This window comes from Myxocyprinus asiaticus, chromosome 17 (genome assembly GCF_019703515.2).
Source record: "Myxocyprinus asiaticus isolate MX2 ecotype Aquarium Trade chromosome 17, UBuf_Myxa_2, whole genome shotgun sequence".
Taxonomy (NCBI): Eukaryota; Metazoa; Chordata; class Actinopteri; order Cypriniformes; family Catostomidae; genus Myxocyprinus; species Myxocyprinus asiaticus.
The window spans coordinates 17,487,950-17,501,256 of NC_059360.1; the positions used below are offsets into that span (position 1 = coordinate 17,487,950).

The following is a 13,307-nucleotide window of genomic DNA, read 5'->3' on the forward strand; positions in this document are numbered from 1 at the left end:
TGCTGCTCAAAACGCCAGAAAAAATGGTCCTATAAATTGTTAAACAATACACATACTGTGAAATAATTATGAAAAATCAAGCCATTTATATAAGGGATCTAAAACAGTTAGTGTTTTCCCTCTATGATGATTCACACATGCTACATCATAACACAGGAGCATTTTCATAACATCATTTCAAACCGACTCAGAGCCAATTCACAGATGGATCTCTTGCTCTGAACTAATTGGTGTGTGGAAGTCGAGGAGCTCGGGTTTCTACCACACAGGAGGAGGACCGTACCAAAAAAAGGACCAAGAGCAAAAGTGAATTGCTGGCCCATAGAGCAAGAGTGTGTTTATTTTCAATAATAATTTCACAACAGTGACTCCTACCACCATTTGTGTAAATTAAAACTAAGTGGTTCCGCCTGGGGCTGATCATACTACAGCTACTGGCTACTGTGTGGTGATTCCAGTCACATCACAATCAGAGCGAGGGTGATAATTGGTTTGGAGAAAAGAAGAGCTGTAATCTGCAGGGAAGGGCTGTGGGATACAGCTGATGACAGCTCAGCAGAGACGAAAAGTAAGTTGGTAAAGCTGGTGAAGGATCTCACAGTGGTGGACTGTCACACATGAGCGAGAGCCGCAGGGTCAGTGTCACCCGGGGCCTCACGCGCACATATATTCTCACACCTTGCAATGGATCCGCTTTAGATCCACTGTAAAGCTGTCATCTTGCAATAAACAGACCTTTAAATCTGCACACTGTCTAGGATCTGAAACACGTTGCAGAGTTGTTTGCATGTCTTTGTGTGTCGGAGGGAGGTGAGGAAGAAAAAAGCAAGAAGGAATATAAGAGACCAAATCAGTGGCAGAATGATAAAGACAATGATAATAACAAACATTTATTAATAATGAAAAAAAATATATATATATTATTTAATTTTAACTTATTTAAAATGTATTTCATTTTGTGCCTTTTTAAAACTCAAGGCAACATTTATTCATTTATTTAACATTTTAATTTACTTTATTAAGGCTGTTTTTAAACAAAAGCAATAAATACAAAGAAAACAGGACAACAAAATAAAACAAAACCGAAAAACTTCAAAACAGCAATTTGCATGTCTATGTATGTGTCGGAGAGGAGGAAGAGAAAAGCGATAAAATGAGAATGAAAGAGGACAGATCAGTGGGGGATAGAAAAAAAGAGAAGGAGAGACAGAAAGAGATAAATCTTAGCCTCAACCACGCTGCGTCAGCTAGCATGGCACACATTGTGCCAGTGACTGCCAAATGCATAAAATAAACCTATGACTTCACTTGCTTGCCCTGCATGGACATACAATACACTGCATATTCCATGGCAAGTAGGATTAAATTTTGTGATTTTTGTACAACAAGTTTCCTAAAGCTTTAAACATTTTCTGCCACCAGATGCATGTTGTTGTTACAATGCATTCGCTACACACAACAGAAATCAGTGCCTGTTTTACACTAAATACAACACCTAAAACAGTAGATGACATGAGAACAGAAAGAAAAGAGAAACCCATAGTAGTAAAAGTTAACGACAAGGTGAAATAAAACTTGCGACATACATCATATAAAAACATATACAAAATATGCAGACGAGCACTCAAAGAAAATTTAAAACTTTTTGTTAAAGTTTTAATTCTAATGTTTTTAATTAGCTTTTTTCTGAATAGTATAGGGAACTGCAATTTATTAAATTTAATTTTAACTTACCCCTCATTGCGAAATATGGTTCTGAAACAATCTCCAAGGCCTTTATAACTAGTTGGATCACCCCTCCCTCTCTGGATTTGAAACCTAAAAAATGAAATAATGATAATAGTCATTTTTCACAATTTTAGTAATGTTTCGCAATTATAGTTAAAAGACTTGATTCACCAAAAAACACTATTTTACAAAATTCTTGATTATTAAACCAACTTTTCCAACCACTAAGCTAATACAGAACTGGATAATATACAATTGGTTAATAATTCCTTATATTATCAATAATCCATCCAAAATATGATAATGAAGTAATTTTTATTACTGTAAAATTAAATGAACAGATCTCTTAAAATCAATGAAGCTTTCAGTCATTTTAATTTCTTTTTTAATGACAACAATGCTTAGTACCAATTTACCATTGTTTTACTGTATTACAATAACTGTAATATCTTTCGTGGTTATCATGGTATTTTTTGGAAGGTATATGTTCATACAGTTTGTGAAAATTCTTATGAATGGAATATTTTAAATACATATGGATGAACTAAAGAAATCACAAGTCCAGAATTGCACATGACCTTAATGATATCACAAGCCTTTTAAATTCAAACTTGTCATTGAGGAATTTTACCACTGTGTTAATGAGTCATGCTCTTCTAACTCTATAAAAACAGCCAATTCATTACATGTGAAGTATGGTTGCACATCCCACTTGACAAAAATAAATAAAAATTTAATCAGCCAACATCGACCCTACACTGATCTATATTTTTCAACATAAATAATTGTGAGAGATCATAGAGCATGACCAACATATGCTAACAATTATCTGCAGTCAAGAAAAAATGTGGGACATTTGCTGATCTGTGCAAAAAAAGCCTTTCTGTTCTCCGGCCTTTACCTCAAGGCTGCACTGACTTGCCCGGTCCCTCTAGCACAGCGGAGAAGTCAAACATTTACTTAACCCATCCTTCCCAATTAACACGGCATCTCCCGTAGCCAGGCCTTCTAGCTGCTAACTCTGCCGCTTACATGCTAGTAACCTGTAAAAAACAGTTCTGCAGTTCTGTGTAAATGTTTAATACGATACAACTGGTTAAGAGATGTTTTTGTAGTGACCAGCATGCTAGTAACTTCCTAATAAAGGGAATCCTGCACTGCGTAAATGTTTAACGTGGTATCATTGCTGAGTACAAGTTTGGGGAAAAGGTTTTACTGCTTCCCCCTCCCAATGGTAAATGCAACATTGATGTGTTAGCACTAAGAAGTGGACAAAACAACTGAAGGACCTTTGGAACTTTGACACCACACGTATTATTATTGGTTTATAGTCCTACATACCAGGAAATTTTACAGTTGACCAGGCTGGGTATCTTTTTGGGCACTGGAAGACGATAAATAAAGCAACCTTTGGCCTCAGAGTGTAAAAAGATGAACCCAGAGCAAGCTCTGAGAGGAAGACACAGAATGAGAAAGATTCTCCTCATATGGCTTTGACTGCCAGGTCAGGAGGTCAGCAGTAAGTCATCCAGGAGGGTGCCTGATGGGGCCATAAAAGTGCCCTGGTTCCATCGGATGAGGGGTTTACTGAGGTGAGCAGCCTTTCATATCGTCAACAGATTAACATCTTAGAGGGGTGTCCCCAGCATCCAATTTTGTAGATTCCCAAATAGCTTGTAACTCGTGCCTAAGAACCAGTTAAAATAGGATCATAAACGAATGTCCAACACCATATTAAAGAGACAGAAGAAAAAAGGTACTCCGAAACGGCAGGCAGTCAAGTAAGGGGGAATGTAGGGATGGGGGCACAGAACTAAAAGATTTAAGACCAGTGTAGCTTGTAAACAAATTTAAATCGGCCTTAATTAAAGGCACATGAGAGCAAGGTAAAGGAACCAAGGCGGCTTGTCCAACAATCGCCCGAGTGTCCATGTTCAGTGGTACTTTGGGATGGCCCAACCCGCACTAACCCAGAGGTGGCAGGACCATAGTCCACTCTCAGTTGCCTGACTCCACTGCTGACCTTGGGGTCACCTCATTTCCTCATGCCCCTTGCCTACCCTGCCATAAAAGACTTGGACCCAACAGCACGGCCCAGGGAGTAGAGGATAATGGGGAAGACGTGAAGAGCTCTTGGCAGTAGAAGATGCCTAGGGACTCTCAGAAAGCATTTCCATGTTGCTCTCTCACACTGAAAAAAGCTGAGAAGAAAACGCAGAGGCCATGGACACGAAAAGATCTGTACATAAGGTGTGCTTTTTTATCTTAATAAGGATTCCCTTATCCAAAAGTTCAGGAGAGCCCCTTTAGGCAGATATGAACCTGAGAAAAGTAGGTGAGGGCTGATTCAGCTGGCCTTGAAGCCAAGCTCCCGGTCGTAAAGTCAACAAACAGAGGAACTGGGGAAAGCCCAAGGGTTTTGTTAAAGAATCCCTTTCAAACTAAACCCAGAAAGAAAAGATATACTTACAGGTGATGATATCTGTGAGTTCATCAAAAACCACCACTAACCTCCAGTACCCCGTTTTTATAGGACCAGAGCGCCATCATGAACGGCAAGGTGAGGGTGAAGGTAAGGCCAAAGTGGAGCTTCTATGGGTTAAATAAGCACCAGGGGGTAAATAACCCTACCATCTCCATCTGACCCAGTAACTCCATGTAAAAGAGCTAACTCTGAGCACTCATACAGGAAGGTTAATGAAACTAAAGAGCAGGAGAAAACCTCCTCTTTGTATTTTTATAGACAGGAGTGAAGTTCTTCAGGGCCAGGCCGAGTGCTTGGGCCTTGTCCCTTCTCAGACCCCATATGTAATGGGCCAGCACCAGGTCCGACAGGGGGGGCTGTGCCCCTCTGGAAGACAAGCTGATGGGTAGAGGCCTAATAATGATGGTATTAAAAAAAGCCCTGTAGGAAGGGCGGGAGGCTACTAGGTTGATCAAAAGGCTTGAGTTTGATGGGCTTGCCTTTAAAGGGGCAGGCCAAACTTCTAAAAAAGGTCTCTTAATTTCCCCTTGTTAATATGGGGGGTATTCCCCCATAGTGCAGAGTGGGAATTGCATTATTTTATTTATGACTAGAAAATCAATGTCATGATAAACAAGATCCGATGAGTGAAAAACCATCCCGCAAGTACTGCGTATGCACCATTTATAGCTTTTGCAGTACTTTCTTTCTTGTTATTGGACTTGAGACAGGAAAAATTGGCACTTGGCATTCGAAGTTGGCCGTCTAAAGTTTCCAGTCTGTAACATAATTAATCAAAGATTGCATGGTATATGTAAAGGCAATTATAATGAAGAAGAAATATTGAGAATGAATATTCACAAGATTTATTTGAATTGTAAATTATACAGTAACTCTTTACAATAAGGTTGTTTTCGTTAACATTAGTTAGCGCAATTGCTAATGAACAATACCAGTACAGCATGTATTAATCTTGGTTAACGTTAATTTTTACATATACTAATACATTTTTTACATTCAAAGCTGTATTTGATAACATGAGTTAAAGGAATATTCCAGGTTCAATAGAAGTTAAGCTTAATCGACAGCATTTGTGGCATAATATTGATTACTACAATACATTTTTCTTTAAAAAAGCACAAATCTGGGTTTCAGTGAGACAAAGCGAATGGGGCCAATCCATAAACTTCAAAATACTCATTATTTCAAAAGTATAGCCACAAAACATAAACAATATGTACATGTTAACATGATATTATTGTGCTAAAATCACTTACTAACCTTTTCTCTGTAAAGTTAGTCAATTTTACAACTTCACATTTCTGCCTTTAAACCGTCCAAAAAACCACCCCATTCACTTCAATTGTAAGTGCTTTACTGTAACCTCGATTTTTGCATTTTATTTAAGAAAAGCAGGGACGAATGGAAATAATTTTTTGTGGTAATCAACATTATGCCACAAATGCTGTTGATTGAGCTTAACTTGTACTGAACCCGGAAAAATTCATTTAATCAACTGAATTATTTACCAGTGTATTTAGTTATGGTCATTGTCATGGTATTTATTGATTTTAATTCTCAGGCTATCTTTAATCCTTGGCAACATTAACAATCATTAATATGCTTTCCAACACCTTTATCAAGAGCTAAACTGAAAAGTAAAATTAGAAGCGAAGCATGCACATGAGCAAGGTTTCTTTGACACTCTATCAGCGGTACATAAGAGAATCCAGAAGGCAGCATTAAAAGGAAATCTCTTTTTTACAGCCAGACAGTTAATTTTAATGAGCAGGATCATAAAGATGGCAGACGTCCATTGCATTGGTGCATGAGGTTAAACCTCTCTAACCTAAATGCTCCAACATGGCAGATGCCTACATCCAATCAAACTCAGAGCAGAAGCGGACCAATCATTTTTAAGATAAGACCTCCATAAACATGCTACACATAAATATTAAGTATTATTGCATTACTACAGTAATCTTATTGGATTGTACATAACTGAATTGTACGCAAGCAAAATATCACTGATGCTTGAGTGCCATGGTGGATATAAATGCAAAACTAATGAAATGTGAAGCTTTTGGAAAACCACAGGAAAAATATCTCTCTTAAAACTGCCTTGATTCACAGCAGACATGCGTAGCTGCTTTCCACTGTTCTGATGTCTGTTCAGGCAGAGTATTACCGCTGGGTACATGGCTTGAAGTGGCCCATAAAGCTAAGCCTTCGGAGGCAAAAAGAGAAAGTCCAGGAGAAGATGGAAGATGGGGCAAAGGGGAATTGATAAAGTCGTGGCGCTTGTGACACTGCAGGCTTCCAGGTCTCGGTCTGGGTTTGGACAGCTTGGGTTTCAGTGGCACCACAGGCCCCACTGTGACTTGGGGTAATGAAGCTGTCCAAGGGGGGTGTGTGGGGTGATGTCCTCCCTCAAGAGGATCTGTGGGACAAGGTTTAACCCCACAAACCTCAGGTTGGGCCTCAGGTTGCCAACCTCTGGCTGACCTCTCTTGAAAACATAGAAAACTTTGTGTCTCGCTTTGCCAGGACAGTCCTAGCACATCTGAAACATCTACACATAAAAAACAGCTCTGATCAGTGCAGTTATTTAAGAAATAGTTCACCCGAAAATGAAAATTATGTCGTTACAAACTTCCAAAAAAAAAAAAAGCCAAAAGCCAAAATGACAAATTTTTCCATAAAAGATAAAGGAGACATTTTTAAGTATGTACTGGGTTCTCTTTTCCATGCAATTACAATGAATGGGAAGTGTGGCCTTCAAGCCACAAGGAAGACACAAAAGTGTTCCATTTGACTCATGCACTATTTTACAAATATTCTCAATTAATATGGTAGCTTTGGGTCAGTGAGTTGAATGAAAACAGGATCAATCTAATTCGTGAGCATATAATTCGGAATGGATTTGTAAATCAGATCAACCAATTGAAAAGATCTGACACAAAACAACAATTTGTTCATAAATCGGATATCGCTACTTCTCTCATGAACATGCCAAAGAGAGTTAGGGTGGATATTAAGATTTTCAGTGAATCAAATTACATTTTGGTCTGTTTATCTGTTGGTCTGTTTTGGTCATGCTATCAAATGACTTCAGAAAACTTTCAATATACTGTAATGCACTAGTATACAGACTACTTATATGAAACTTTTATGGTGCATGAACAAGAGCAACCAGTCCATTCTTCAAAATTTCTCCTGTGGTTGTTCACAGAAGAAAGAAAGACATGGGCATGCAAATGAGTAAATTATGAATCCTGCAATATTTTGAGTGAACTCTTCCAAAGATTGCAAAAAGGGTTGATGATAAAATTGTCTTAATCAACAAACATTGTTGAGATAGTCATTTCAGATTAGGATAGTCAGGATAGTCCTGCTCAGTTCAGCATATTTACAGCTGCTTTTGAAGTAAGGAAATGGCTGGCTCAGGATAGTGGAAACTCCTTAGACAGCAGGAGACTGGCAGGCTGTTAAACTGGCGGCCAGGACAGTGCAGAGTGTGGTCATCAATACTCTACTTGTTGGTTTTTCAGTGAGAAACATGAGTCCCTGAATTACAACTCTCCATTTGCAATTTTCTCACCCCCTGCCTGGTAGGAACATGACTGCTGCAAAACTAAAATGTGAAGGAGTGGGTCACAGATGCTGTGAGGCGTCTGACAGACACTGGAGACAAATGAGTTTTTATCAGGCACTTTACTGCTTCTCTAAAACGGGTCATTGCAGCACACTGGGACATTTTTGCTTTATTTAGTATGTTTGTAATGTAATGCATTTGGCTGTTTTTGACACCTCCTTTCAGCAAAACCCGGTCATAATGTGCAATGGCAGTCACATTAGCAGGAGGTCACACAGCCAGTACAAGGCCTATAACTTTTTATTTTCTAAATGCTGTTGTCACACTTGAAATAGATTTCTGAAGAAAATGTGAGATGCTTGTCCATGCAAAACCAAACGCAACAATGTTAGGGTGTTGTGGGTGGTTTCCTTACTGGTCCAAGTCAAAAGAGCCCACCCCAAAGTCCGTATGACTCTGGTCCCTAAATATGGATTGGGTCCATCCTTCAACCTCCTGAGACCCGAGTGTGACTGCTGTGTGCATTTTCCATTTCCCTTTTGATTTATAACTAGTAGCACATAATGAACATAAAAAATAATAAATAAATAAAAATTAAAAAAAATTCTAGACCAAATAGTTTTCCTAAAAACTGATGTTAAAGAGCACCTATTATGGTTTTTCAAATATTACCTTTCATGTAGTGTGTTATATAGCTGTTTGTGAATGTAAGAAAGTCTGCAAAGTTTCAAAAATCAAAGTGCACAAAATATGGAGTTATTGACAACCAAAAGAAAGAACCGATTCTGAACACCTGAAACGAGTCGTTAGTAATTCCAGACTTACTTCCTAACCTACGTAATTTGGTAACAAAAAACCCGTCTCTGGTCTGTTTACATGTACAGCCAGTGCACGCTGTTAGCCTGTTAGCCTCTGTTAACCGGCTAACTCGCGTTATTGTCAAACTACATATAAACTTACCACTGAGAAACATCCTGTTCTCGTCGTGCTTGCGATGGTGTTTTGGGTTGATCTTTCGATGTATCACTATTGGACTCGGGCTCAAATTGGTAAGGTAAAACAGATATTTTATCAGACGTAGCTGAAACTCGGATATGGTAGTGGGCTTTTCCTTTCCGACACGTGCTGTAAGCGGTAGACCAATCACAACAGACTGGGACATTTGACCAATCAGAGCAGAGTAGGCTCTCTGAAAGGAGGAGTTTAGAATGAATCTTTTAGAACAGATCATTGAAGGAGTCGTTTTTGACACTGGGAAAAAAGGTAATGCTGCAATTTAAATTATGAGCAAATTAAAGTGTTTTTTGACCTTGGATGCATGTAAATCTATTGTATGAAACCTTTAAAACTAAATTAGGCACATTTAAAAATCATAATAGGTGCACTTTAACATATGTGGACAGCAGGACTAAGTTGCGAAATTGTAAATAATACCAAGCTATAAAAAGTCAGATTTTTATAATGTTTGGAGTGGAGTGTTGATTATTCATGTTTTTGAGACATTACAGACATTACATCAGAAATTAGCAAACATTTCAAAGTAATGGCCAGCATCATCCAATCACTGCCAACCATGTTTAAATAAAATTATACATTATAAATTCTGAATCTATATACTGATTATCATTGTCCCATGTCTGCCAAACATGTTGAGTGGTCCAAACATCATCTGCAGCCTGAAACTGAACTGTTGGTCGGATATTAAGAGTGAATGCACTTCGCTGCATAGGAAAGCTATAGGATGCTCCCTTGCTCCCTATTTAAAGAATGACTTAACCTCCAGTGTGCTGTCTGTCTGCACTGGTCTCAGAACAGTTCAAATACAGCTTATTTATATCCTACTCCATATAAAGCCTCTGAAAGCAACATTTTTCAGCTTTTGGATGAACCTATTGATTCTCAATGTGATAATGCACAGTAAATATAGGGATAAAATGGGCTAAAGTACGCTACGCTGATGACACGCAACTCTACTAGTCTTTCCACCCCAACGACACCACAGTGACTGCTCGAATTTCTGCATGCCTGGCAGACATCTCGGCCTGGATGAAGGAGCACCACCTGCAACTCAACCCAGCCAAGACTGAACTCCTTGTCTTTCCAGCCAACCCTGCTGTTGAACACAACATCACCGTGCAGCTGGGTGCAACTACAGCAACACCTTCCAAATCAGTCTAGGGGTAACCTTTGACAAAAACTAAATTTCACAGACCACATCTCAAAGAGCGCAAGATCATGTAGATTTACACTCTACAATATCAGGAAGATAAGACCCTTGCTCTCTGAACATGCAACACAACTGCTTGTTCAGTCACTTGTCATAACTAGACTGAACTACTGTAATGCTCTCATTGCAGATGTAACGATACCAGTGTTTCTGCAGTACCGGTAGTACCGAGCACCGACTCTGTCTGGCACCAGCACGCAATATGACTGACACACAACAGCTTTAAAATACTCACTTTTAGCGCATGCTCTGTTCCTCCTTTTACACTGAAATGGACAATGATATGTCCTAGTGTGATTTATTCAACCACTGAATGCTGCAATCTTAGTGTGGATGAGCTGCGTAATTTAAATGATTGTTTAAATCCAACCGCTCAAACTCTGGAAACTCCACAGACATTGAGAATCATTTGTGTTGTTTGAGATGACAAAGGAGAGAACTTATCCACTGTGAACCACAAGTAAACTACATATTTATATAATTAAATCACAGCATTTGCGCTTTAATCTCAACTCAAACTTTATATCGCATTTAAAACAACAGAGCTGACCAAAGTGCTTCACAGTGTCCTGAACTGTTTATCTGGAAAAGTGAAGCTTCCGGCAAAAAACACGTCATAATAAAAGCACAATTCAAAATAACAGCTAGATGCTTGAAATTGAAGAAATTAAATACAAAATTCAATAAAAATATATTACAAATGTATAGTAAACTGTAATATTCTCTGTTACAACAACAATAATAATAATAATAATAATAACAATAATTAATACATTTATCACAAGCAAGACAGCTGGTGAATAAAGGTTTGGCAAAAAAATGCATTATGTTAAAAAGTTATATTTTCACTTATTAAATGTTTTAAGAATTAATTGAATAGACACCGTTTTGATGATTAAATTAAATGAAACTTTAAAACATAAAAAAAAAATTTTATTAAAAAAAAAAAAAAAAAAAAATGTATGTTCAATAGCACATTATCATATTAGCATATTTTTACTGTGGTATCAAAATTGGTATTGAGAACCATGAAATTTCACTGGTATAGGTACTGACTACTGAAATTTTGTTACCATGACAACACGAATCACAACTATCAGTATCAGCAGATAAGGTCAAGCAAGGCCAAGGAATGGACATTCTTGGACTCGAGTACTTATTATTTTATATGATACCAGAACTCAGGGCATTATACATACAGTCATCATGTCTTTATTTTTATGCGATTTAGTCTTTGCTGATTACCTCAAAACATTATTATAGTTACTATTTATCCTACCCATCCAGAATGAATAATACTAAAGACTCATGACACCTGATTCTCCAGAGATCAGTTTTTAAGTATAGCACTCACATTGCTCTCTGTTCACCCTGCTGAAGATGTTGGCCAAAACATGTCAGTGGTAAGCCACTAATATAAGAGCTTTTTAATTCCCTTTCTAAACCACAAATAGTAGTGCTTGGAGTTATTTGGAACTAGCTTTAGATTTTCCCTTTGTAATGAAACATGCCACAACCCAATATGTTCTATTAAGAGTTTTTTTTCCATTGAAATTGCAAGTAATTACTGTCTGTCACCAATATGATTGGTGTACTGACTTCCTAAGCACGGACAGCTACAATCGGATACCTGTGCGCATTTTACTCCATCGGGGCCGCCAGCAAGGGCAGGGTGGGATTAAGTAATCACTGGAGCACAGCTGAGCGGCATGCTGCTTTACTGGGCCGGATCAGCTCTCGGGCCTCAGAGCTTTGAGCCCTGCTGTTTAAAGGCTGGTTGAGGGATTCCATGAAGAGTGCACCAGGGTTCAGCCAGCAGTCGGGGGTGGAAGCCTGTGGGCTCCTCTCACACTGTCACCCAGTCCTGACAGGGCAGGACGTCATCTGTCACTGCCCTCGTCAAACAGCCCCTTCTAGCCCCCCTCAGAGAAGCTCCCTTTCAAGCGTGCTGGGATCTGACGAAGGTTGTGTCATCATAACGACCGCCGTGAGGTAACCCCAGGTTTTTTTTAATCACCTACTGGTGGGGGGAACGTAGATAAGCGTGTGTGGAGTGATGGCCAAAGAGCCAAGATGTAGATCACTCAGCATGGACAGACACAGAGACACAGGCTGTGTGCTTGCTTTTGTGCCAGTAACATTCACTTCTCTGAAATTGAATATTTAAAATACTTGACCTTCTTGCCAAGTGTTATTTTTATTTTAAATACAGTGGAGTTCAAAAGTCTCAGTCTATATTGAAAATCTATGATTTAAAATCTAATTTAAACCTGGAAATAAACAAAGTTGAAGGATTAATAAATAAAAAATAAATTAATTAAAAAAAAGAAATAATCATGACAAATGAATAAGAAATATTTGAGATTCCTTCTAGGTCACTAATCAAAGCAAATGTCATTGACCATGTTATTTAATTTGTACGAAAAGTCCAACATGATTTCATGTATTCTTATGTAAAGTGTGGTTTTAGCACACATACAGAACATTTCGTAAGTTTAACAGACATTTAAATGTACAATATTGATGTATTGACAGCACCTTAAATGTGATAATTTTACACACAAACAACTTTAGAGACATACAAATGTTACAAATCCTTATCAGTTAAATTAGTGGCAGATAATATTTGCAACCCTATTTAAATACTTACATACAGCACTGCAGTGTTTATTGTGTTTATTTAGAGTCCCTAACCCTAACACTACACCAACTCCTACCCCTAAACCTAACCTTCTATAACAAATATTAACCATGGTTTTGTGCATCTGCTGTGTGCTTGCTGGTCTGCTGATGCCTTTAACACTTTAAAGCACTGTTACCATGTCAACAACTGCGTCTCCCGCTGAAAGCGTTTAAATGCGCTCCTCCCACTGGGCCCCATGGGAGTTGTAGGCCCCTGGGCTTCAGTGACTTTCCCAAAAGGAATGATACAATCTACACAAGAGTGATGTTGAGCCGTGGGAGAAAGCCATTAGCCCTCTCGCCTGAACGAGGAAGGGAAACTGTGCTATCGACAGACCCTGCCAATTCCCCGGATATCAAATCCTTCTCTCAACTCTCCAACCTTCACCCTGACCAAATCACTGCTATGAAATCAACCATTATTTTCATTTTTATTCATAATTCTAAGCAGTGTCAAAGGAAATATTAAAAGAGGAGATAGGACACATGATGGGAAAAAGAGTAGGACAAAAGTTGGATTTGAACCCGTGTCGCTGGCACGAAAAAGCACATTCATATAGTCATTACATCCTATGCCACAGATGCTACAATAATACAGCAGTTTGTCATAA

General features: G+C 38.5%; 1 protein-coding gene across 3 annotated transcripts in view; it reads right to left on the reverse strand.

Moving 5' to 3' along the window:
• The window catches only part of LOC127455045 (mitochondrial 2-oxodicarboxylate carrier-like), a 154,073-nt gene that overhangs the window by 26,431 nt on the left and 114,335 nt on the right, over positions 1 to 13,307 (reverse strand). For all 3 annotated transcript variants that reach the window (XM_051722600.1, XM_051722599.1, XM_051722598.1), the window contains exon 4: positions 1,735 to 1,818. In XM_051722600.1, the coding sequence (XP_051578560.1) occupies positions 1,735 to 1,818 (84 nt within the window). The remainder of the gene's footprint in view (positions 1 to 1,734; positions 1,819 to 13,307) is intronic.